The 27,870-nt window shown below is 42.7% G+C and overlaps 1 protein-coding gene across 1 annotated transcript in view; it reads right to left on the bottom strand.

The window, feature by feature from the left end:
• Positions 1 to 27,870, bottom strand: part of LOC144040245 (cadherin-12-like) — a 97,325-nt gene that overhangs the window by 36,314 nt on the left and 33,141 nt on the right. Inside the window, exons 3-6 of the mRNA XM_077554293.1 lie at positions 21,027 to 21,321; positions 14,311 to 14,430; positions 9,932 to 10,099; positions 7,126 to 7,313 (exon numbers count right to left, since the gene is read on the bottom strand). Coding sequence (XP_077410419.1) covers positions 7,126 to 7,313; positions 9,932 to 10,099; positions 14,311 to 14,430; positions 21,027 to 21,321 — 771 coding nt within the window. The remainder of the gene's footprint in view (positions 1 to 7,125; positions 7,314 to 9,931; positions 10,100 to 14,310; positions 14,431 to 21,026; positions 21,322 to 27,870) is intronic.

Genomic DNA, 27,870 nt, shown 5'->3' with positions numbered 1-27,870 from the left:
CCGACGCTCGCTTTCCTCTGCCTGTCGGGAGAAGGTAAATAAACAAGCAAACGGACAAACGCGCCGTTTAATCGGAGAGGAAGCCATTTTGGGCCAGGCGACCCGAGGCTCTTGTTTGTCAACGCGTCCTTCGCCGTACGGCGTGTCATCGGTCCTCACGCCCGCCCGGGAATTTGCGGGCGGATTTACCTATTGTCTCACGTAATCTTATGTTTAGCAGATGGGATGTACGAGGCCCCTTCACGCCTGCTTTTTTTTTTTTTTCCTCGCCAGGCTGGGAAACAGATGATCATCCTTTGAACCCATTACTCAGCCTGATCCTCTTATCATCGCCAACCTTCCTCACTCTCTAATTTGGCTTCTGCCAAACTCGGCTGTGTACAATGAGGCGCTCCCGCTGCCTGCCTTCCTGCACGCGCGTGTGTGCGTGCGTGCGTGCGTGCGTGCGGAAAGTCAAACGAGGGAGGAAAGGAGAGCGGTGGAAGGATTGCTCTCGGGGGATGTTGCAGCAATCCCGAATAAGACAATGGAGTGGGCGGGTCAGAACACAGTGAGGAGCTCATGAAGGCTTTATCTGCGGCTCACTCACACCTTCATCCTTGTCTTCATCACTCCTCACACTTAATTACATAGTGGAGGATGTCACTCACTCACTCACTCAATTAGTCTGTCCTCACTCACTCACTATGACTTTACTCAGTAACTCATTCAATTAGTCAGTCTTCACTCACTCACTGTTTCAATTAATCTGTCCTCACTCACTCACTCTCTCATTTTTTCAATTAGTCTGTCCTCACTCGCTAACTCTCTCTCACTCACTCACTCACTCGTTCAATTAGTCTATCCTCACTCACTGACTCACTCAGCCACTCACTATGACTTTACTCAGTAACTCGTTCAATTAGTCAGTCTTCACTCGCTCACTTTTTCAATTAATCTGTCCTCACTCACTCACTCACTTTTTCAATTAGTCTGTCCTCAATCACTCACTCACTCACTCACTCACTCAGACTTTACTCAGTAACTCATTCAATTAGTCAGTCTTCACTCACTCACTTTTTCAATTAGTCTGTCCTCACTCACTCACTCACTCACTCACTCACTCAATTAGTCTGTCCTCACTCACTCACTCACTCAGACTTTACTCAGTAACTCATTCAATTAGTCAGTCTTCACTCACTCACTTTTTCAATTAGTCTGTCCTCACTCACTCACTCACTCACTCACTCACTCAATTAGTCTGTCCTCACTCACTCACTCACTCAGACTTTACTCAGTAACTCATTCAATTAGTCAGTCTTCACTCACTCACTTTTTCAATTAGTCTGTCCTCACTCACTCACTCACTCACTCATTCAATTAGTCAGTCTTCACTCACTCACTTTTTCAATTAGTCTGTCCTCACTCACTCAATTAGTCTGTCCTCACTCACTCACTCACTCACTCAGACTTTACTCAGTTACTCATTCAATTAGTCAGTCTTCACTCACTCACTTTTTCAATTAGTCTGTCCTCACTCACTCACTCACTCATTCAATTAGTCAGTCTTCACTCACTCACTTTTTCAATTAGTCTGTCCTCACTCACTCACTCACTCACTCAATTAGTCTGTCCTCACTCACTCACTCACTCACTCAATTAGTCTGTCCTCACTCACTCACTCACTCACTCAGACTTTACTCAGTAACTCATTCAATTAGTCAGTCTTCACTCACTCACTTTTTCAATTAATCTGTCCTCACTCACCCACTCACTTTTTCAATTAATCTGTCCTCACTCACTCACTCACTTTTTCAATTAGTCTGTCCTCACTCACTCACTCACTCACTCACTCAGACTTTACTCAGTAACTCATTCAATTAGTCAGTCTTCACTCACTCACTTTTTCAATTAATCTGTCCTCACTCACCCACTCACTTTTTCAATTAATCTGTCCTCACTCATTCACTCACTTTTTCAATTAGTCTGTCCTCACTCACTCACTCACTCACTCAGACTTTACTCAGTAACTCATTCAATTAGTCAGTCTTCACTCACTCACTTTTTCAATTAATCTGTCCTCACTCACTCACTCACTTTTTCAATTAGTCTGTCCTCAATCACTCACTCACTCACTCACTCACTCAGACTTTACTCAGTAACTCATTCAATTAGTCAGTCTTCACTCACTCACTTTTTCAATTAGTCTGTCCTCACTCACTCACTCACTCACTCACTCACTCAATTAGTCTGTCCTCACTCACTCACTCACTCAGACTTTACTCAGTAACTCATTCAATTAGTCAGTCTTCACTCACTCACTTTTTCAATTAGTCTGTCCTCACTCACTCACTCACTCACTCACTCACTCAATTAGTCTGTCCTCACTCACTCACTCACTCAGACTTTACTCAGTAACTCATTCAATTAGTCAGTCTTCACTCACTCACTTTTTCAATTAGTCTGTCCTCACTCACTCACTCACTCACTCATTCAATTAGTCAGTCTTCACTCACTCACTTTTTCAATTAGTCTGTCCTCACTCACTCAATTAGTCTGTCCTCACTCACTCACTCACTCACTCAGACTTTACTCAGTTACTCATTCAATTAGTCAGTCTTCACTCACTCACTTTTTCAATTAGTCTGTCCTCACTCACTCACTCACTCATTCAATTAGTCAGTCTTCACTCACTCACTTTTTCAATTAGTCTGTCCTCACTCACTCACTCACTCACTCAATTAGTCTGTCCTCACTCACTCACTCACTCACTCAATTAGTCTGTCCTCACTCACTCACTCACTCACTCAGACTTTACTCAGTAACTCATTCAATTAGTCAGTCTTCACTCACTCACTTTTTCAATTAATCTGTCCTCACTCACCCACTCACTTTTTCAATTAATCTGTCCTCACTCACTCACTCACTTTTTCAATTAGTCTGTCCTCACTCACTCACTCACTCACTCACTCAGACTTTACTCAGTAACTCATTCAATTAGTCAGTCTTCACTCACTCACTTTTTCAATTAATCTGTCCTCACTCACCCACTCACTTTTTCAATTAATCTGTCCTCACTCATTCACTCACTTTTTCAATTAGTCTGTCCTCACTCACTCACTCACTCACTCAGACTTTACTCAGTAACTCATTCAATTAGTCAGTCTTCACTCACTCACTTTTTCAATTAATCTGTCCTCACTCACTCACTCACTCACTTTTTCAATTAGTCTGTCCTCACTCACTGACTCACTCACTCAATTAGTCTGTCCTCACTCACTCACTCACTCACTCACTCACTCACTCACTCACTCGTTCAATTAGTATGTCCTCACTCACTAACTCTCTCACTCACTCACTCACTCACTCGTTCAATGAGTCTGTCCTCACTCACTGCCTCACTCAGCCATTCACTCACTCACGTCATGTTTGTCACAGTGTTGTGGTTTCGGCAGCAGGCCTCGCCCCCACTTGATTTGCCCAAATTGTCTTTGACTTTGAGGCTCCCAACAAGAAAGAAAAAAAACATCAGAGAGCGCCGGCGCACGCAAACACGCACGCACGTAGCGCACACAATAGCTATCAATTACCGCCTGTGTGAATAAATATTTTGCCGGGGATCAAAAAGGATCGAGAGCACCTTTTGTGCTAAAAATAGACAAGACGGCGTTTCACTGAATGCCAGCAACATTGGATTTTCTCACGTTAAGAAATGCTCCGAACGGAATGCATTAGCCTTTTTGCAGTCAGAGGAAACATTCAGCGTGGAGATTTACATCAATTGTACATTTGAAAGTCAACGTTAAAAAGTCATATCGTTGCTAGCCATTGTCAAATTGGAATACAAATGGCACCTAAATAAATGTTTTGAAAACAAAGATTAAATGCAAGTATATGTCTTGTACTTCAAAGTGAAATACAAGCGAAGTGTGCCAATGTGGAGTCCGCTTTTTTTGAACACGTTAAATACGTTTGAACATTCTCGCAAATACGTTCAAAAATGCTTGCGGGTATGTTCAAACGTACTTGTAGGCTAAATGCTACAAACATGTTTGAAAGTATTTGTGAGTTGGATCGAACATACTCCTCAGTCAAAAAAACGTTTCTTCAACATTTCTGTAATGTATTTACAAATGTACTGTTTGAACATTTGATTCAGTGATTCTTTTGCCTACCACTAGAGGGAGCCCAGGTACCGATAGCAGTTTGTCTAGTGATTCTTTTGCCTACCACTAGAGGGAGCCCAGGTACCGATAGCAGTTTGTCTAGTGATTCTTTTGCCTACCACTAGAGGGAGCCCAGGTACCGATAGCAGTTTGTCTCCCAGACTTGGCGAGTGTGTTTTACAGCAACGTTACAAGTGCAGCTTTATGTTTATCGGTTTTATTCAACGTATCCATTCAACAAGCGACATTTCAATATGATGAGATTAGTTCTTTCAAGCACATCCTTGAAAAGAAAATGAAAGCCTTTCTTTCTTTTCAGAGTTTCAAGTAACAGTGTTCTCCTTCGCTACCTGACAAAAGCAAGTTTAGCTTAGCGCTGCTGCTGCTATTACGCGTGATGACTCTGACACTTTTAGTCCTTTCATTTCTATTCAAGCTCAACGTGAGCGCCAACAAATTGAATTTGGACTGCCCAAAGGGGTGTGTGGTGTGCACAGGCAGGGAAGGGGGGGCATAATAAGGGGGGGGGGGTTATTGTAAGCGAGCACATTCAGGCAGCGAGCCTCACATCATCACACAGGTGCAGGATGAGCGTCTCTGCATGTGTATGGAAGGGAGAATAGCAGCACTTGTGTAAAACGCACACACGCAGTAGGTGGGATGCTGTTTTGCGTGGGGACGAGCGACCCACGCGCTCAATTTGTCTGAGGGCTGGACGCCGTTTCACAAACGCTTCACCAGATGTGAGCATGGCAAATCAATTGCAACACAAAACATTAGCAACGCAAGCTATGTTGACAAATGTTGATATCGCGCTCGTATGAGATTACGGCCTCAAATAATGAGAGGCGTTTCTAATATCCCGCCTACAGCCAAGGGTAAAACAACTCCAAGTACAATAATAAGCTTTTTTTTTTTTTTTAAATTAGCAAGACACCCAACAGCTCTAATGTGGACCATCAACACAATCAGCACAAATCTACATCTCTTTTGTAAAAAAAAAAAAAAAAAAAAAAAAAACTTGTTAAAAATTGAATTAAATTTTTTTTGAAAAATCCAAAACTATTAGAAGCCTAGACCACCAAAAAATAGAGGACCAAAACTGCCAAAATGATAAATAAATAAATAAATAAATAAATATATATATATATATATATATATATATATATATATATATATATATATATATATATATAGATAGATAGATAGATAAAAAGCTAAATATAATATAAATATAAATGCAAACATTTATTTTTTTTAATCTCGTTTTTATTGTATTTATTATTACTTATATGTAATTATTTATGGATATATATATATACATTGTTGTTTTTATTTCCATTTTTAATTAAATTTTTGAATAATATTTTTCATATGCATTTTTATTTTCAATTTTATTTATTTATTCATTTATCAATGAATTTATTTTTAATGTTGGCAGTTTTGGTCTTCCTCACCAAACATGTTTTCAAGCTTAAACACAGTCTGATTGAATTAATTTTTACTTGCTTCATCTCAAAGAAAAAAAGCATTTTAAGTATTCAGACTTAAAAGTTCCCTTTGGTCATTAGAGGTTGTGTGTGAGTGTGGAAAGTTGTGGTCATTTATGCAGTCATGTCTGAGGGAGATTATAATAAAAAAAATAAATAAAAAAGGAGAGAGTTTTTTGTGTATTTCATGAAGAGCAACAAAATGCGTGCCTGAAGCTGCAGCCTGGCTCCCCCGCGTCCGGGCAGAAATAAGACGGAGCCCGTGCGAAGCGGCGTGTCGTTATTTGACTTGAGTGAATTTGGACATGATGGATGGCGCGCGTCTCCAACCAGCCGTCGCTGCTCACAAGTCAGGGAATAACGTTCAATGGAAGATGAGCGCTAATGTGGTTTATGGCCACAAGGGGGCCCCAAAACTCATCAATAAATACATCGTATGAGGTGCGACGCATTGAGTCGGTTCTTTTGTGGTTCGCCCGAGAATTTTTGTTGAAACCACTAAATCTTGTTTTTTGCAACCAGCAATGAATGTCGCTCACAATTGGACGTAGCAAAAAGGCTCAGGCACGAAATTGACCAATGGGAAGCGAGTATACTCAAATGGGCGGTCTCTAAACTGCAAGATGATATTAAAGTTGGATCATCGACCATAAAAAATGCATTGTGAGAGTCTCTGGAACGTTGAAAAAAAGGAAACGAGCCCCCGGAAAACCGTTTCAGCGATTGAATCCTAATTGGGTGGACGTGTCCACCCTAACGGGACGTAAAAAAAAAAAAAGCCTCAAGGACGCAAACCTTGAACTGAACTCCAGGTGCCCACTTTGGGAATTTGGCCAAACGAGCCCCAACCGAATCATAATCCAAAACATCCATCAACACGTGATTGTCAGATTGTTAGATTATTGAAGGAAATCCATTTTTCAAGTCATTCCTAATAGCTATTCAAATGAGACATCATGAATTGTGTCATACAATAGACATATAGGTTAGCTTATTTTAAGCCTCCATATTTTTTTTAGCATATAGGCCAAAGTTAATAACTTGCACATCTTTATCGTGTTGAATATATTGCGAGTGGCTGCTCCATTTTGCTCCCTAATTTTAGTGCGCGCCCGCAACGTCTTCCTTTGTTCAAACAAGAGACGATAGACCTTGAAGGCTTCATCCCCCCACGCGTAATTAATTCCTCCAACGTCGCCGCCACTTTGGTACAATGTTGGCCGGGCGAAACGGCGTCCCGACCAGTGCTGTAGGTTCACGTGGGAAATGAATTGCAGTGCGGATCAAAGCCGACCTCCGGGAGGCTCAACCGGGACGCAAAGCCTCTAACGAAGGTTCAGGGGTCACAAAGGGCCCTCGTGGGGTGTCCCGCTGGCCGGCATTTCTTTTCTTCTACAAAGTCTGCTCCAACATTTATAATATATTGGGAACATCTTCTCTCCACGAGAAGCAAATCAAAGCGTTTTTTTTTTTTTTTTTGGGTGGCTCACCCGCTTGAGGACGATGACCCCGTCCTGGTTGTGCTCGTTGGTGGTGATGTCAAACATGGCGCCCCCGTCGCCCGGCACGATGGTGTACTCCACTTGGGCGTTCTTGCCCAGGTCCAAGTCGTGGGCTTTGATCCTGCCCACCGCCGAGCCCACCGCCGACGACTCGGGGACGCGCAAGTGGAAAAAACCTGCAAACAAAGCCGGACGATGACATTTGTGAGGTTAAGATCATCAAATATGAACATCTGCAGGCGACTCCACCATCTTGCAACAGGTGGCAACATTGATTTCTTCAGGTTGGACACAAATCGTTTTTTTCCATGATTCAAAATCATTCTCAGAAACAGGCAGTTGTTGGTTTTGTAAAAAAAAAAAAAACATACAGAAATGAGTTCAAGATCAACTTTAGAGTGGATTTATTTTTGTTGATACATTTGGTGAAAATGCTTATCAAATACAGCTGGTCAAATATATTTTGGAAAAAGGCTATTTATGCGAATCATTGTGAAGCCGAATCCAGGCTAGAAAGACTGAAATCATAAAATATTTTTTGGGGGGGACAATAATATGTTCTTTGCAACCCCACGGGTCTAAATATGGTATTCTGGTTGATGTTGTGTCAGTGGAATATGAGTTAAGCAGCTAAATCCAGCCATTTTGATCCAGTTCGGAGGGCGGCCATTTTGCCACTTGCTGTCGACTGAAGATGACATCACAGTTCAGCTCAGGGCAACCATTCATCACAGCTCATCTGTTTAATGAAGCTGAGCTCTGATTGGCTGTTGCTTTAGCCCTGAACCACAATGATGTCATCTTCAGTCGACGCAAAATGGCCGCCCTCCGAGATGGATAAATTTTTTGCTTCATAACTCATATTCCACAAATGAAATATGAATCTGAATGTTTAGACTAGTGAGGTCACATATAACAATATTGTCAAGAAATGTTTAAGGTTGACCTGAAAGCTGCATTTGAAATCCTAACCAAGGTTTGAATCTCACATTTAAAACCTTGATCCCACCTCGAAATCCTAATTTCAAACCCTAACACAGACGTGGAACACTCATTTGAAAGCAACTCTGCCTGGAAAACCAAATTAAAAACCCTAAAATCTTGCTTGAAATCATAATCCTTATTTGAAACCTTAATCCTAGCTTGAAATGTTCATTTGAAACTCAATGTTTAATCCTTTTTGGAAACCTTCACTAATTCCATTTTTCTTGGAGGAAGCTTTGGATGTTTGTTATTCCCTAGTTTGACCCCAACGTTGACCCGAGGAGCGAGAGGGATCTTCCCAATGAATCTGGCAGTTAATTGCTCCGTAAATAATTAAAAACTCTGAAGGTCAGGTGTTGATTTGTGACGTTTTGGCAACGCAATTGCTCCTTTGACAAAACGTTGGATCATTTCGAGGCAAAAGTAGAACTCTCTCTCCAGCTGAGCCGTCGTCAGGTCTTGTGAGGACTTGAAACATCTTCAGCGGCGTTCAGAAGCATCCACACGTGGCGGGAACCTTTGTGCTGTGACAGAATTATGGAAATATCAACTTTTTTGCTTTCCGCAAGCTCGGCTCCATTTACATTCCGGGCCGCTCGTCGGGCTCACTGCGGAGGGTTGCGCTTTTGCTGTCATCTGCTGCTGCCGCTGCTGCTGCGGCGCTCACGGCCCGACATCAGCCACAGCACAAAACTCGCACATCAGTGACTTTATAGAAATTGATTTTTTTTTTTTTTCTCACCGCTTTGAGTTGCTGATTGAGAGAGGCAAATTCATGGGGTTTAGCAGCCTATAAAATGAGAAAATAGTGAAGTTACAGCATTGTGCTGAAATGCAGTGAGTCAGCGCCCTCAGCGCATCGTGCTAAAAGCACAATCTAAATATAGAAGGATGCTCCACCAGCAAAAACAACGGTGAGACGACAAGCTTTATTTACCGGAGCTTGTCATGCGAAAGCAAGCCCACCTTTTTTTGCGCGTCATGGCAACAAGCTGTGGAATTACGGATGGTCGGCGCTGTGGAGGAAACGAGCGTCTCGATACGTTTGTGACCACCTGCCTTTGGTTGTCCACTGAGTGGTCGGGTCCAGTCGAGGTCTGGACGGGGATTCACGTCCTGATGTGTGCTCGTATGTTCCGGAGGTGGCAAATCCAGTTCCAGAAAGTAAAAACCCTGCCACAGGAGCCCTTAGTGCTAACTAGCTTGCTAGCTCCCTAGCAGGTAAACGAGCAGCTAGCTAAAGAGCAAGCTAACTAGCACCTGAGGCTAAAGACAAACTGTGGCAGGGTTTTTACTTTCTGGACCTGGATTTGCCACCTCTGGTTACATCGCTAAAAGCTAGCAGACTTTAACGCAAAGTGACGTAGCTACAATCCTGCAACATTGTGATATTGCAACATTAAAACTGCCACAATATCGTCGTCGTCATGTCACAATATTAAAAACAGTACATCGGTTAAAAAGGAAAAATTATATTCTGTTTGTGCAGTTCCAACACCCTCTGGTGGTTAGTTTATTAGTGCAGTTTAATTTGAATTAGGCATGTTTTGGCCACCTACATTCAAAACCAACGCAAGTGGCCAGATGAAAGTGAACGTAAAACATTTAAGTTCCTCCACAAATTGACTTGACTCACAATATTGGCAAGTGCCTCAATATTAAGTATTTTTTTGTGATTTTAGGTCATTTGTGTACATTGAAGTTCATGTTACCGATACCAATTGAACTGTAAGTATGATTATGATCTAAATAGAATTCTGTAGACAAGACATTTAAAAAAAAAAAAAGCCTCCATTTCAATGAAACTCACTTTTGGAGAACCTCGGCGGGTTGTCGTTGACGTCGCTGAGGGTGATGTTGACCACGGTGGTCCCGGCCAGCCCCCCCAGTTGCCCGCCCATGTCCTTGGCCTGGATTAGCACCTGGTACTGCTCCTTCACCTCTCGGTCCATGTTGGGCAGAGCCGTCTTGATCACGCCTGCGGCACACGACGGCACAACGACGGCACACGCGTCATTGACATTTAAAGAAAGGCCGTGTGTGGAAAGCCGGCCGGCCGCGTATGCGTCCGCGGCTAGCGCGCATTTTCATTCCAAGACGCGTCTTCACCTGAGGAAGACGAATCGAGCTCGCTTAATAAACTTGACATTCAAACGCTTGAACTGCAGCCAAGACTTGCGGTGGTTCGCTTGAAGATCACACGCACGTTTATGCAACCACTCGAATCTAACCAAGATTAAATATTGCAAATCCAAAAATGGACTTTATCGTATGTTACAGCATTTGATTTGTTTTCAATCCAAATCTTAAGATATTATTTTAAGACAGGATTCCTCAATCCTCAACTGGTTCCTCTCAACTCGGGCTCGGCATCTGGTTCGGATGCCTCCTGGACGCCTCCCTGGGGAGGTGTTCCGGGCATGTCCTACCGGCAGGAGGCCCCGGGGACGACCCAGGACACGCTGGAGAGACTATGTCTCTCGGCTGTCCTGGGAACGCCTTGGGGTCCCGTCGGATGAGCTGGCTGAAGTGGCTGGGGAGAGGGAAGTCTGGGCTTCCCTGCTAAAGCTGCTGCCCCCGCGACCCGACCCCGGATAAGCGGAAGAAGACGGACGGACGGACGGACAGGATTCCTCAATCCTGTGGGTTTTAGATGAATCCGTCCTTCACCTGATTCAAAACATCTGGTAACTAAAACCCGCAGGACTCTGTCTTCAGGGACCAGGATTGGGGACGCCTGGAGGTGTGGATGGCATAAAAATGGTAGTTTTAAGACATGAGGACATTTTTTTAGGGTAGCTTTGAAGTTTACTTGGTAAATAAACTAAGTAATATAGTCCGTCTTTCATTAATTTTTAAGCCCATTTTTTGCAGCGTAGTCACCGATCTGTTCAATGTGCGTGTGTTTATATTTTTTTAATACATTTTTTAATGAAGAAAATCAGGGCGCCATCTTCCCGTTCTGTCTCACTCTGTTGGTCATAGTTTATTTATTTGTGTCTCTTGACTTGTAACTGTTAAGTGAATTGTGTTGCTCTGTACTGACAAATGTGAGTTTAGTTCATTGCAAAAAAAAATTCAAAAAAATAGGCTTAATTGCCAAGTATATAAAATGATGCTTGAAAAATCCTGAAAATCAAGCTGGTCTATGCTTTCGAATGGCCACTGAAAACGGCTCAAGCCACCAAAATATATCCACTTAAAGCCTGCAGTGGCTGCAATATTTCCCGGCGGGTCGTCGCGGAGCTTTTCCACTATTGCAACGAGACGCGCTGGCCACCGGCTAGCTCGTGAGCTAACAAGCTTCCGCGGACGGCGACATTTCCTCCCTTGGGAATTGAAATGCCCACACTGAGCAGTTGGCATCAGAAGAAGATGTTTTTTTTTGGATGCTTTGTGTAGCCAGCTAGCTCACAGCACGCGTTAAATCGGGACAGTCCCGGTTTTGAGCTTTGTGTCCAGTTGGCAAGCCAATTGTTTGGTGTACGTCCATCACACAGTTGTCATAACAATTTATAGCGTCCTGGTTTTTAATTTGGAAAATCCGGTCCGCCTACCTAATAATAATAGCTGACCAACTTCCAATTGCGGCCGGCGGATAGATGGTGAAAAACAGTTCAAAGCTACCGTATCAAATCCCACAAATGTTTGATTTTGGCTTTGTGAAGCATTGACATGCTCGTCCACAAATTCTGCCTGGCAAGAAGAAATATGTTGGGGAAAAATCAAGCATGTTCTTGATGACGAGATTTGAGTTTGTTTTTCCCAAGAGCAATTTTCTGAAACAGTTTTGAAGCCCAGCCAGTTGCGCACCTTTCGCAGTTTGTGAGTCCTGATTTTTTTGTTTGTTTGAAATGACGCCGTTTGTCTGACGTGACGCCTGTTGAATGTTTGTTTGCCGATTGCTGGCGTGTGTTTGCGCCGATAGACGGACGCCCAGCCGGGAGAACATTTATTCTCGCAGCGTGATGTTGTGTTTGTGCTTGCCGCTGCTTTTCACTTCCCTCTGCTGTGCTGTGAGTGGCAACACCTTCCCAACCTGCGTCGCCGTTGCGATACGCATGAGAGGATTTTATTACGCCGAGAATCGTCCCGCTGCTGGCAAAAAGTGTCTTTAAAAGGGGACATTTTATGTAAATGTGGCTTTGTAAGAGCGTGTTTACAAATAGAGGCGTGTCTGGAGTTTGTGCGCACCCGTCAAGTGTGAAATTAAATAACAACATTAAATCTTGTATCTGCCTTTTTCACAAAATGCGTCTGTAAGCGATTCCTTACGCATTTTGCTGTCACACTTGGGCTAATTTACATATGGACTATTTTTGGATATCCTGCGCAGCATAACTCTGCCCCTTGGGTGGGTGGGGCTACCATTGCCACAGTGTAGCGCCCACTACAGCCAAGGAGGACTTCATGTCAGATTATTTATTTTTTATTTTATTTTTGCCTTAAAAGGGATTCAGGATTCAGTCATTTTCAGCAATAAAAAGTTCATGTTTTGTCTAGATTTAGTTTGATAACGTCGTTATTTTTTATTTTACAATTCATACCTTTTAAAACCACTTGTTGCGGAATGAAAATGACATCACAGATGTCCAGGAAACAGGTAACAACCAAACACAGCTCACCTGTGTTCTGGGTTTGGTCATGTGACGTTCACAAACGGAGCCATGATCGGTCCTTACTGAGCTCCGCGCGCACGTGATGTCATTTTCAGCCGGAAGCAAGTTGTAAAATGTGTTTTTAAATGTATTTATTGTACATGATAAGTAATGTTAGTTATTAAATTAATTACCGACAAAATATTAACTTGTTAATGCTGAAAATGTCTAAATGCATTGAGTATGACTTTAAGTATCGGCTGCTGGTATCGGTAATTTCTACAAGGAGCCGATACCTTATAATGAGGAGGATAACGAAAAACATTGGGCAACTTCAAGTGAATATTAGATTTATGTATTTTTTTTATTTTTTTTTTAGAATGTTGCTATAACTCTTTGTGTATTTGTAGAAACGTGTTTGAAATAGTGGGACAAACATAACCCACACTAAAAGTTCAGTCCAAAACCCCCCTCCCCCCCCCTCGGCCACCACTCGGCTGCCAATCCACAAGCTTTTACCGCCGTTCTGCTGCATTGACTCCAGCATAAACAACAAAATAAATAACAGCGCTAATGTTTGTCCATAATTGCGTTTGGTCATTTGCAAGCGGCCGCCGTAAACAATTGTTAGTCAGTCAGCGGCAAAGCGGTGAGACGTTGAACGGAAACATCTGCATGCTGCTGGCTCGCCAATATGTGATTCACATCAAATGGCTCCGTGGTAATATTTAGGGATTTGTTTTCAGACCGATCCCAGTACTCACTCGTTGAGTACCTGTAGTACTCTATATAGAAAATGGAAATGTGAACAAAGACATTTGTTTTTGACGCAGATGATTCGAACTGCTGCGGTATAGCGCCAACTACTGTCAAGGAGGATTTATTGTCAGATTTTTTTATTTTTTGCATTAAGTATCGGTGTCTGGCATTGGCAGCCTCTATGAATATAAAAGACCAACAAAATAAATGACTACATGAATAAAAGTGAAAATAAAAACGGATATAAAAAATATTTCAAAAATTAGATACAAAAATAAATATAAATGGAAATAAAAAACAAACAAACAAAAAAAAAATAAAAATATATATATAAATAAATAAAAGTAAAAATAAATACAAGAATAAAAATGAGATTCAAAAAAGAAATATAAAAATAAGTGTTGATACAAAAATAAATATATAAATAGAACTAAATTAATAGAATTAAATATAAAAACGTTGTTGTGTATTGTTGTTTTGATTTCCATTTATATATATATATATATTTTTTTGCCTCTAATTTTTGAATTATATTTTTTACATCACTTATAGTCATTTATGTATTCATTTAGTCATTTATTTATTTTTAATTGTGGCAGTTTTGGTCCTCTATACACGAGGACCCGATACCTGAATATAAGGCCGGTATCAGTACGCACACATCCCTAGTAATATTAAAATGGATATGTGGCCCGGTTATGAATGTATTTGGAAAATGCTATTTTAGCACAGCATACCTTAGAGAAATGAAAAGGATTGTTTTGCCTTCCGCATACCATTTGTAAATCACAGCGTTTTAGCAATTGGCCAGAACGTCCTTCAGAAGTCTCACCAGTTTTGGGGTCCACCGAGAAGTAGGGCTGTCCGTGCAGGATGCTGTACACCACCCGGGCGCTGTTCCCGTACGTGGGGTCGTCCGCGTCGGTGGCCGTCACCTGCGTCACGTACGTCCCTGCGGAGAGAGGAGAAAAAAAACCACACACACACCTGACGTGATTGGAAAATCCAAAAAGGAGCCAAAGATGAAAGCCACGGAAACGCTTCTCGTTTCCCGGTTGGGCCGCATCCAGTGCAGCCGTTTATTAAATAAGAGAAGGACGCCAAGGAAAATAAAGCGCCACGTGCTTGCCAATGCTGTTAGCGTGGCAGCCGGCCAAGCGGCGTAATTACATGTTGGATCCACCTTGCCTAACAGCATTAGTTTCTTATTTAACGTGGCTTTTCAATTAAAAATAAGCACGTTTGCAATGCTTTTTATCAGAGTCAACATGTGGATGCTGTGGAATTATGGGATGCAAAATGACAACACAATACAAGGAGAGTCATGCTGAGAGTTTCGCTGAGAACGCCAGCACTGCTTTTGTGTTGGCGAGATGAAAGGAATGCATCATCAATATGCACATTTCAATGAAATTGCAAAAAAAGTTCATTTCTCATGATCTCTGCAAGGTTTGAAGATGTTCTGTTTTGCCCTTTAGTTCATCCGAATAGTTGGATTATGTTCATGAGGATAAAACACAGGACGGAGACGATTAAAAAAAAGTTTCCCACTGATTATTTGTTTGTTATTATAATTTTTTAAAATTCAATTTCGCTAAGGACATCGCTTGAACAAATGAGGTAAGAATAGAAGTAAATCGAAACTAAATTATTTGGGGAGAAATGAGGTTTGTAATGAAAATGAAATAAGCAAATATACTGAAAACCAGTAAATACAATTCAAAAGTATTAACAGGGTTGTTTGTGATGTTTTAAATGTAAAATATATGAACGAAATCATACGCTATTCAAATCAACTAAATGTTGTCAACACAAAATGTAAACGAATGTTTTCCATTCAAAATGGACTGAAATAATCCAATTTAACAATAAACAAAACTGAAAATATTTTACAGTATTTCCAATATGCAATAATAACAATTCAACTGTAATTCTGTACGAAACTATTTTTTGTTTATAATGTAACAATGCATCGACATGTAGAATGAATCTGAAAGAAAAAAATTACAATAAAAACAACAATTATCTGTTCCTGTGGCTCCAAAGTTGTATTTATACTTTATTTATATGCACATCTTGTTAATCAGTACTGCCCCCTTCCATGTATGCATGCCAGGCAGCATGCACGGTCGCGCTCATCTGCTTTGAGAACTCTTTAATTAAAGCAGCTGCGTATGAAACACGCTTGATCTTGTGAGCAGCATGCGGCGAAAAACATTCAAACGTTAGCCCAGGCACATTAGCGGCTAACACGGACAACGGAGACCCCGACGCCAGCAGAGGACGTCCAAAGTCCTCGGCGCTTCCCCTGCTTTGCACATCTTTAAATAGAACGAGTCCGCCGGAGGCCATCGACAGTCCCGAGCGAGGGCCGAGACCAGGAAGAGAGACCAGAAATGTTATGCACGATAACAAGGCAACAAATAGTGAATCCCAGTCATTTAGGTGCAAGTTTTGCGTCGGTGTGTGTACCTGTAATTAAAATAAATAAATAAATAAAAATAAATTCTCCAAAATGGGCAAGTATTTGAAATTCTTGTTTATGAGTAATGGCAGTTCTGTGTAATTGCCATTGAACTAAACATGCTCAATAAGCTTGATTTGCCAGCAGGTCAGGGTTCCAACTTTTGCTAACGTGATCAAGCAAATGAGAGGCAATGCGCGGCGGCGCCCCCACGTGGGCGTCTTCCTCTCATTTCAAAGTCACTTCTTGAGACTTAAGCAACAATTAGGGTCGACGCGGCCGTCCACTCAGACAACTTGCCCCCCCCCCCGCTGTTGCCACCACTGACAAACCAGCCTAATAGCACAGCTCAGTGTTACCGTGGCAACCCAAGCCCGAAATAACGACCTGCGCTTGACGTCAAAGTCACACACAGATTGCTGATATGTATGTGCTTAAGTTGACTGTCGCATAGTAATGTAGCCTAGCTACAAGTAAGACTAGTTGTGGCGCAAATTGGATTTTATTGGAAACATTGATAACTTGCGGGATTATAAATCCAGACGTTTAGAAGCTATCTTTCACTATTTGCTGAAAAATTCACAAATTTGACGTGAGGGGAGTCGATTCATTTTGAACAAAAAAAGGTTCAAAGCATAATGTCATCAAAATAATATCTATTATTGATGTCAGCAAACATTTGAAGTTGGGGTGCAGCGTGTGCAGTACGGCTTGTGGGTTGCGAGCTACTTTTGACGGGCGTGTGCGATGAAGGAACTCGTGCGGGCGTGCCTCGAAACAAGTCCAAATTTATTTTAGGGCTGCAGCTATCGAATATTTTGGTATTCAGATATCCTACTGAAAATTCTAGCGAATAATCAGGTATTTGGATAGAAATAAAAATATACCTAAATATACTTCCTTGGTTAAAGAACAATTATAAATACAGAAGACAAAAAAAACAAAACACATTTGCATGTTATAATTAACAACTGGTTTTCATTTTTAGATGATCAATTTTCTTTTTTTTACTTGAACTGTGCTTGTCAGCAAACTATTTTCCTCTGATTTGAGATCAATCTCTCCTCATAGATTTTGGTCAATTGAACTCAAATGATGTCAGACCCACAATAGCAATTTTGTCGGCTAAATGAATAGCGCATTTGAGTATGGCAGGTTTGCTAACAAGTCCATTTTCTGAAGCACTAATCGTCACGAGGGTCTCCAGCTGTTTCCGGGCTGTAGTATTGACGCCTTTGAAAAGTAATCAAACGGGCTGAAAGCACTTTACCGCTGCTAGCTAGCGCGGCTAGCTTGCCGCTCGGTGCTGGTAGCTAGCAGTCGGGTGCTAAACGCTGGCAAACAGGCGCCGTGCGATACAATGTCATCGTAATGAAGTCTTAACTGGAGCTCGAACTTGACTTCCGGACTTTGTCTTACTGACGTCTGTCGCAACAGTTTGAGGCTTTTCCTTTGCCGTTGTTCATCAACTCTGAACAGACGAGCATGTCGTCAGCCCTTATACTGCGACAACACGCTTCCAGAAACAACTTCAAAATAAAATCGCTGCAATGCGTTGATCTGCATATACTACTTGGTAAGGCAAGGTTTATTTTGAAATTTTTTATTTCTCTCAGGGTTAGCCCCGTGTACTGTCACGCCTTTTGCCGTTAGCTTGACTACAACTATCTTAGCGGGTATCCCAGGCAGAAATGACGAGGACTTGTTACAGCCCTAGTATTGATAATCGCTTTTGTACAATTATGCCCATTTTATAATCGTGGAGGGTATCAATCGAAATGGTAATTGAATTTCGATGAATTGCACGGCCCTATTATCATTTATTGCCATCTCCAGTCAAGCGTGAGCTGCCGTTTTAAATGTGTCATGTAAATGAATCAATTATATTATTCAATCTTCTTGATAACAGGAAGGAAAAATCCATCAGACGTGTTTGTGGGATAATCACTTTTCGGCTAATTAGCTGTCTGTCAATCATCTCATTAACGGGAACGCCGTTGCCACGGCGACGCGAGCATTTTTATCCTGCGGGAAACACTTCCAGCATGTGTTGTTCTCCCTTTATTTATTTATTTCATTTGTTCCCGCTCTGAGGGCGTCATTGCCATTCTGACGGGGAGGAACTCGTCTTCCAGCGAGTTACCTTGATCGGCTCTCACGGGGATTGGACTCGCTCGCTCTCTCGCTCTCTCAAATGTCAGGAGTCCGCCGGGCGAGCGAGGCGCCTGGAGCTCACCTGAGACTCTCCAAGCCAACTGCGCTCACTCTTCGTCTTTATGTTTGGATTCAGCCGATCAAGCGGTGAAGATGCGGGGCGATATCCGTGTAAACAGTCCGACCAAATGTTCATGCTACTATAACACGCTTTCACAACGTCTTTGATTAAGTGTCTAAGAATGTATTAAAACCTTAACCCGGTCTCTTCACATCCTACTTTGAAACCCTTAGCCTGGTTTGAAACCCTGACTTGAAAGCCCAACTCGAGCTCAAAGCTCAAATGTGAAACCAGAACTCCAGGTTGAAACCCCAACCCAGACCGAAAGTCCTAATCTAAAACCGTGAACCAGTATTCAAATCCTATTTTGAAATCTTAACCAGATTTAGATCAAAAGAGTTTTGAAACCCTAACCTTGTACACACTTTCCATAAAACCTATGTAACCGTAACCAAGGCTTGAAATCCTAAACTGGAACCCAAACCGTGGCTTGGAACCTTGAACTAAAACTGAAACCCTCTAATTTTAAAACGGCAATAACAAAAGTAACCTGTTTTTTTTTTTTAAGAAAATGTGACTTGAAACCAAAAGCCAGTCATTGACATTTGAAGGCCACACAATAAAAAAAAACAAAAAAAACAGCCTAAGCTTTAAACTATAAATAAAAAATAATAATTCCTGGCTTGAAACCACAACTTTGCTTTGAACGCTAATTTTACTAATTTTACTTACTTACTAACCTTATAACCCTAATTTGAAAAACCATAACTAAGCCTTATCCTTGTCTCAAAACCTTAACCCTAGCTTGAAAGCCTACTTGAACCGGTCAGTCAAGTCCGAGTTTCCGACCGCCTCGTCTCTCTGACATCCAATTTCGTAAGTCTGTCTTGCTGTCGGTCTTGTTATCGCTTTAGGGAATTCCAGCGACATCAGAAATCCACTCCACTTTTCTGCTGACTCGACAAATGTGTCACGTTTAAGCATGCATTGAATTTGTCGGCGCGATCGCCGTCGATGATCGGGCGGGCCCCCGGGGCAGCAGAAGTCGGCAAGGACGGCTCTGGATCGGAACCGACTGGCTCAGTCAGCAGAAGACAAAAAGTAGAAACCGGGACTTCTGAAGGCGCTCTTTGAATATTTCCGAGGTTCCGGTGACTGATGTTGCCGTGTTTTCCTCCAAAACCCAAAAAAATGACCTGAATTATTTATTCAGACTGGATGCGGCCCTCCCGGGGGCTTCGGTGACCTTGGAGATGATTTCACTTCTACAATTACAAACGCGATTCCGCATCCGCCGTGAAGGTGAACGCCGGCTTTGCTTGAAAAACGGCGACGCGCCGAAATTGGACTCACTAAACTCTGAACAAAGAGAGCTGACGGCAGGAAAAAAAAAATAATCTGCCGCTTCATTATGAGAGCCATCAACAAAAACACAACATTTATAACTCATCAACATCTGGCGGTGCACTGATGTTGCACTAATTATGCGCGTTCGTCCTCCGCTCTCCAGGATGAACTTTTCCTTGTGCAACTATTTTGTCTGCTTTGCCGGCAACGTTTGGTGTCTTTGCATCAGGTGTTGTTGTAAGCCGGGCGAACACGACGCCTGATGATCCTTTTGTGAAAGCTACAACTTGAAATGTATCAGACGACACGTAACATCCTGCTGCCGCCGCCATCTTGACGTGGCTCTTGTGGAAAATACTTGCAACTTTGCCACATTACAGCCTCAACGCTTCCGCTTTTGTTTGGCAGCAGTTTGGACGGGCGCACTTTGCAGACGCATCGCCGCCTTTCTGACGAGTTGGCAGACGGCACAACTTGGAAACACGGCGGACCTTGAAACCCATCAAGAAAATCTTTGGTTCAGGCTGTTGGACTTTTGATTTGTTTGGATCTTCAATGATTTGCGGACAACTATAACTTGTTTATCCTTTCAATTTGTCACTGGCGATCTTGTGAATTCCTTTTAATTTAGGGACGACTCTCGGAGAAGGACAAAACGGACGTTTTTTTGTCAGTCAAACTTAGATTTGATATTTTAGAGGGATCGCATCTGGGGCACCTAAGAATCAAATTGCACGTGTTGGCAAAAGTTGGTGAGTATACACTTCAGGTATTAAAGCATCCAACTTGAACGTTTCCCTTCTAGTCTTCCACACAGAAAAAAGTGCACGTTTGCTTCCGGCAAATTTTCATCACATCACCGCCCTTGCCACGGTTTTCATTTAAGGCCTTCAGCAGTATTTATTTGGGAAGCGAAAGGCTTTCACCTCCTGTTGATTAGTCGTTACACCTCATTGCCACTGAAAATTAAAAGCGGAGTTCCCCAGGGCTCTGTTTGCACTTACTCCCTGTTGCTTGGGTAATGAAGGCCAATGGAATATCATGATTCATTCCGACGACCTCTTACAAAAGGAGCACACGGAACAATTGCCAGCCGGATGGAATTTCAATTCAGAGCTCAGAAGATAGTCATAAAAATCGATGTCTCTTTTTATCTTTATTATTTACATACCGAGTTTTTTTTTTTTTTTTGTATAAAAGGCGTTTTTTTGTCTTTGTGCTACTCATTTTTGTGAGCCAACGACGCAAATGTTCAGGAGTCTTTTGCAGAGAAGAAGAAACTGATACCTTATAGTTTTTCAACAAGTGAATAAGCGGGTGAAGAACCGATCGCCATACAAAATTTTATCCACAAGAAGATGGATTTAAGTTGGAACTATTCCAACTTTTGCCGAACACTGTATAAGTTTGTCAGTCGGACTTGGAGACACATCCTGTGTTTACTAATTTAAGACAAAAGTTTCAAGCTCCTGGAAGCCATCCAAGACAATTGTTTTGTTTGCTGGTGTTTGCTGCCTCTTACCCACGGGCGACATCTCGGGAACGGTGGCTCGATACGGCCCCTCCAAGAACTTTGGCTCGTTGTCGTTGATGTCTTGCACCTTGATGACAAACTCGGACTCGGGCTCCAGGGGTCTGTCGCTGTCCAGGTCGACGGCCTGCGCGCGTAGCGTGTAGTAAGGCTTCTCCTCGCGGTCCAGACTCCGTAAGGCGTGGATGTCCCCCGTGGTTTGGTCAATGGTGAAAATGGAGCCGGCGCCTTCGCCCGAGAGCGTGTACTTGACCGCGCTGTCGCCCAGATCCAGGTCAGTGTGCAGCTGCGAGACAAGAAAGCGCCGGCAGACGGGTTGAGCGCAAACACTGACACAGATAATGACACCGCGAGAACCCGGGCTGGGAAAGAGCTGTCAGCGAATGCGACTCGTCCGGGAAACTCAAAGCTCGACAGACGCTGTCAAGAGAAAAAGCAAATGATTGTGCTGTCAGAATGTTCCATTGACTAATGAGGATAAATCTCTCATAAATAATACATGGCCACTGCAGAGATTAAGACCTGATTTTATTCATGTGCGACACTTTGGTGTGCAGCACGTTTGTCTCCGAGGCCCAACAACAAGGAAGTATTTCACAGCTAACGGAGCACACTGACCTATGACTCCGTCTTTCTTGTTGTCGCGCTTGTCGACGCATCCCGCGCCAGACGACAAAGTTGCGTTTACTTCAGATCAGTCATCAAACTGAAGGTTCACTCAAGAGTCAACGTCCTCTCATCAGCTTCCGATCATTTTGCTAAAGACTCAATCGTTGACCTTTCTAGTCACGTCTTCATTGGCCTTGCATGGAAGCGAAAATTCCCAACATCCATCCATTTGCTAGACTGAGTTACCCTGGTCAGGTTTTACCTCAGCTGACTTGGGACAAATGTTTTTCAAACCTGGATACGGCAAATCCAGATCCAGATCAAGTAAAAACCCTGCCACAGTTTGGCTTTAGCCCCTCGTGCTAGCTAGCTAGTTCCCTAGCAGGTAAACAGGCACCCGGGGAGCTAGCTAGCTAGCACCTGGGGCTAAAGCTAAACTGTGGCTTTTGTGGTTTTTGCATTCTGGACCTGGATTTGCCAAAACCCTCCAGTGGTGGGAAGTAACAAAAGTCAAAGTATAGGCTTAGATATCAATATTTATAAATAAATGATATACTACATTTATTTAAGGTTTCTTCAGGCATGAAGAAATCTCTTTCGAACAAGATATCTCATCAGAATGGTTTCGTCACGGCGATTATTAAGTGGCAAAAGTTTTAGGCACGTCGTCATGGAACACAATATTCAGCGCTCCTTGAAAGATCAGCCAAAATGTTCTAAAGTCGCCGGCAATATCGAGAAAACAACTTGAAAAAATGGACGTCGTCAATGAGTTAATAGTCATGAAAGTGCCAAAATAAGCAATACAAAGTTTTTTTGTAAAACCAGAAAAACTAAACATTACCGTCAAAACGTACCTAAACATCACTCTTGCCCGTGTGAAAGAAGATCGACAGAGTTGTTTTTTTTTTTTTAAACCTGGGTCAGCCATATTTCACTTAGTTGTCGAAACTGTTTGCGTTGCGATGGTCCATTGTGCTTTTCTTGTCATCTTTTCATGTTTGTTTGCTTCTTGCTTTAATCGCTCAGCAGATGAAAGCCTAAAAAAGCCGCTAACGATGCTAGCGGGGTCTCAGCTTGTGATGTTCGCTACGATACAAAAAGAAAGACAATTATCCGACAGATGCGTCTTTTTTGTTGCCCCGAATCAAAGTTTGCAATCTCCCGTGGGCCTTCTTTGGCCACTTTAAGAGCGTCTTGGCTCTCGGCTGCGCTCCTGAAACGTGCACTCGCAGGTTTGTACGTTTTTAATAAAACACAGTGTTTGTTTTGCGTGCCGCTGAACAGATTGTCGAGGCATACCCGCAAGGGGGGGGAAGACTTAACAATTTGCCAAGCTGTTGTTGTTGCTTTACCATCCGCACTTATTGCTTGGTATTTTCTGGCGTGGACCGACCCGCCGCAGACGCTAATCGTTACATGAAAAGCTCTTTGCTGCTGGAGACTTTGCTTGCGGCGCGTTGCAAATCCTTCAGACGAACTGTTGCGAGCGCCGGCGTGCCGATCGTCCTCCGAGTAAGTGAGTTTTACAATCAAACCGAGAAAAGTGCAACATCTGCCGAGTCTTATGCAATTTGGCGAGAGAGCGCTGCAATGAAGAAAGTCAACGTAAACGTCACGCGGGCAAGATTTTGGGGGACGTAACTGATCAAGATCACTCCAAAAATGAATACAACTCAAGGGAAGAGTACGTTTACAAGTGATTTTTTTTTTAAATTATATATATATATATATATATATATACACATGTGTGTCCGTCCGTCCGTCCGTCTTCTTCCGCTTATCCGGGGTCGGGTCGCGGGGGCAGCAGCTTTAGCAGGGAAGCCCAGACTTCCCTCTCCCCAGCCACTTCAGCCAGCTCCTCCGACGGGACCCCAAGGCGTTCCCAGGACAGCCGAGAGACATAGTCTCTCCAGCGTGTCCTGGGTCGTCCCCGGGGCCTCCCGCCGGTAGGACATGCCCGGAACGCCTCCCCAGGGAGGCGTCCAGGAGGCATCCGAACCAGATGCCCGAGCCACCTCAACTGGTTCCTCTCAACGTGGAGGAGCAGCGACTCGACGCTGAGTCCCTCTCGGATGACCGAGCTTCTCACCCTATATATATATATATATATATATATATATATATATATATATATTTATATATATATATATTTATATTTATATACACACACACACGCAAATTGGATGTGGGGAAACATGAAAAACAAACACATCAGGTGGATGAAAGTGACACACACATACGCGCGCACACAGCGTTGTGTTGATTTATCATCCAATTTGCAGTAATTGTAGCCAAAACCAAATCGACTTTTGTTCCCTGCATATTGAAAAGAAAATCATTATCCTTTTTTGTGTTGTTGTTAGTCTTCGATCATTTCTCCACTGTGTGCCAATTAATGAATTATTTGATACACTTGATTTTCATTGTTTAAATTAATGGCACCCCCCCCCCCCCCTCTCATTCCCCCTCTCATTCATTACAAGCTGTTAGCATTATGTGTAAAAATTAATGAGGTGACACGTTGTTTCTTTTGGTTTTTCCATTTGCATTTCCCATTTAGTGCCATGTGCTAATTTGCAGGTTTGTTTTGTGCAAACACCAAAAAAAAGCCTCTGCTTGTTGTAGCGCAATTTTAAAAATAATTTTATCCCATTAGTGGATAACAATAGCATGATTAAACATTCAACTTGTGAAGCTCCTCTTGATATTGTTTGCTTTTGAGGGAGCGGTTTCGTTTGATGCCATTCGCCCGCCCTCGGTTTCGCCGAACCAATGGGCTTTCGTTACCATGACGACACGGGCGGCGGAAATGGGACGGCGTGACGAGACAACAGCCTCGAGTCTGAAGAGAAAGGTGAGAAGAACAATTTTCCCTGTTGGAGGCAGCTCTTCAAAACGAAACCATGCGGCGCACGCGGCGAACACATCGGCAAGCAAATAGCTGGCAACGTTGTGTTCTAAAATGCGGCTTTGTTTACCTTTTAAATTACTGTAGCATTCAATCGTGGTTGAAAATAGTGCGGCTGCCAAAGTGTAGGGGGAGCATCTGGCATGGGGGCGGGATTATATAAAATAGCCCCACGGTTAAACGCACATTTCCCACAATACGCGCCGTGTTTAAAAAACAACAACTTTTTTCTCCCACTAGTTGCGTCCACATAATCCTCACCGTGCTCTCCATGCGCCAGGAATATGAATTCTAAGCGTGATATCCATATTAATGGCAGTTCCCGGGCAGGGGAGCTGGTAGATGTGCACCAAGCGGCGCCTCTCATCTGCTATGCACAAAGCTTGCATATTGATTCATTGGACTGATTTGAGTGCAGAACGTAAGCAGCCTGTGTGGAAAATGTTGTAATTGGACTTCTGCAGACGGGATGAGACGGCGCACCTGGAAGGAATACGTATGGGAAGGCTGGGAATGGGCCCGGGAAGCCTAAACCAATCAGCTTGACTTGCTAACTCCTTCCCCCAGGTGGCGCTGTGGAAGCTTTCATGACAGCAGCGGAATGTTCATCTTGAGGAAAAGCCGAGGAATGCGTTTTCATTTGGTTGTTTTCCGTAACGGGAATTGACCGCAACAAGCTGCTATGCGTGATGAGGTCATCATGTTTTGGTGCGACAGCATGTGGCTCATCGCCCGAGGTTGTTTGTGTATTCAAGCAAACGGGCAGAATGTGCTCAAGTGGTTTGCATTTTTGCCTCACACTTTCGTGGTCTGGGGATCGAATCTCGCCTCTGGCCTTGTTTGGAGTTCACGTTTTTTCCTGTGCTTGTGCGGGTTAAGACGAACCATAAGTGTGATCTTGAATGTTATTTGCCATAAATACATTTGAATCAACAAACTGTACGGAAACAACTTGTTGATGTCATGCAAAAAAAAAAAATCACTCTTGAGAATGTAAATGCTCAAATTGATTAAAGCGGCATTATGAAGGTGTACCAATCGGACCCCCCTCCTCCAAAAATATTCGTAATTTCATCAAAATTGAAGAAACGATGAGGAAACATTTGGGGTCAATGTCGTGCCGGAAGTATTTGTGAATTTACAGCAATGTTTCTAAATGATAGCGGGCAGTTCTCCTACCATTACCAACGATCAACTCACCATTTGCAAACTCACCGACTTGCAAATTTTTTTCTGTGAAACATGTTCTAACATCTTCTATTTGTGGAAAAGATTTTCATATTGACGCCATTTGTTTCTCTCCATCTTTCAGTCAGGCCTTTAGATGTCCACCCAAATGCTTTGCTCCCTCCCTCTGTTAGCGCAAGAGTAGCTAGCAGTGACCACAATCTTAACAACCGTGACGGAAGATTTCAGTAGAAGACCGACAGGCAGGGCGGGAAACTTCTCAACAAGCATGCAGAGAAAGTTCTTGATCACTATTGGCAGTGGTGGAAGTTAACCGCTGGATAAGCCGCTAATGGCTAGCTGTTCAACGTAAGATATAGTGAGCACTTAACTATAGAGTTGTTTGTGACATACCAAAGCACTATTTTTTGTTTAGTTTTTAGAACAAAAATGCTTTCGTCTAAAAAAAACAAGTGCTACCCTAACAGTTTGTGTTCTATATGTACAGATTACAACTCGCAACAGGCCTCGGTTGCTAACCATTTGTAAAGAGTTGACCCTTTCTACTGTATATATGCTAATAAGCTTGTCATACGCTGCAATACATCATGTCATTTCATGCCGCAGATCCAATTACCTCCTGTGAATTAATCCATTGAGATAACGCTACATCTGATACGCTTGTTTTTGTTTATCTCTGGACGCTAGCTAGCTAGCTAGCTGCAGAGAGACGGCCACGCGCTAGCATGGAAGTACAGTAAGGAGGCGAGAAAGCTCCGCAATCAGAAACAGGTGCAAGCGAGGTTATTATAGCTGATGGATATCAGCGTGCAGGCCGTTTCCCCGGCAGATGACACCTTCGCTATCTGTGGCTGCGTCGCGCCTCCCAAGCAAAGGCATCGAGCAGCGCACAGACCAAACCAAACCTCGTGTGAAAAGCGTACATGCTATCTGGGTGTTGTGTGCGTTTTAGAGTTTAAGCCAAGACGCAAAATTGAATAGATTGGCAGATACAACATATGGCGGAGGTTGTGTTAGCTCAGTGCTAAGCAAAGATGGAAAATTGAGTCACTACGACTCGGATTACAGTCACTGTTTTGATGATTTGTGACTCGACAAAAACTAAAAAACTGAAGACTGGGATTTGGGATCACATGACTTGGGACTTGACTTGAGTCATGAGTGCGCCACTGCTTTATCGCAGTTTATCATTCCCAGATTTTTTGGAGGATAACTTGAAGCTAGCAATGTTAGCGTGTTTGTTTACAGAACAACCACAGAGGTCAAGCATCCAAACGGCCTCTGTCGTCTTATTACGCCTGTCACATACAACATTAGCGAGCGTTATTGATCGGGCCTTTTCTCATATCACACTTGATTTAGCAATGTGGGCCTTTTCTTCTTCTTTTTTTTTTTTTTTTACGCCAATGTGGAACTTGAATGTCATCGTGACAGAAGCACAAGTAAGTGATACTAATGGCAATCATATCTCCTCGGAAATATGAGGCTGGACATTTTGAGGAGAAAAATCCATTAAGCAGCAAAAACAGACAATGTTTTTTTTTTTTTTTTATCATTAGCTTTGAGCTGTTCATCCAGCGACATTTATCATCGAGTTACGACTGATAACGGCCTCTTAACGAGGAGCAGGCCATCAACGAAACGGCAATGTGAATCTTTCACAATATGGTCCAAGGAATTTGTTTTTTTGAAAAGCTTTCGATTATGGAGAGTTATTCCGCTTCCACAGTTAAAGTGAAATGTTGGATGACAGAAAATACAAGAAACAATTATTTTTTACTCCATGGTGGCACACTTAGAGGTTTGGTCCGTTCACAACATTCAAAAGTGACGGTCAAGTAAGCCGAGGACGGCAGGCAACCAAGAACAAGTGTGAAACCAGTCCACCAAAGTCCACCAATCGGGAGCGGGACTTTGTACAGCGATATTTGCATATAGCACCGACAATTGTTTACCTCCGCGGTTTGGCTGGGGGGAAAACGTGGCGTAGTCCAAAAACATCCCGGACAAGCCAAAACAAATCTTTGGAATTTAATATACCTTTAATTGAAATATTGAAGCTTTTTTCTTTTTACAGATTATCCAAGAAACCAAAAAAACAGTTGAACTGCAAGTGATAAGTAGTCC

This window comes from Vanacampus margaritifer, chromosome 20 (genome assembly GCF_051991255.1).
Source record: "Vanacampus margaritifer isolate UIUO_Vmar chromosome 20, RoL_Vmar_1.0, whole genome shotgun sequence".
Taxonomy (NCBI): Eukaryota; Metazoa; Chordata; class Actinopteri; order Syngnathiformes; family Syngnathidae; genus Vanacampus; species Vanacampus margaritifer.
Note: the sequence above shows the minus strand (reverse complement) of the source record. Positions and strands in the feature narration are given on the sequence as shown.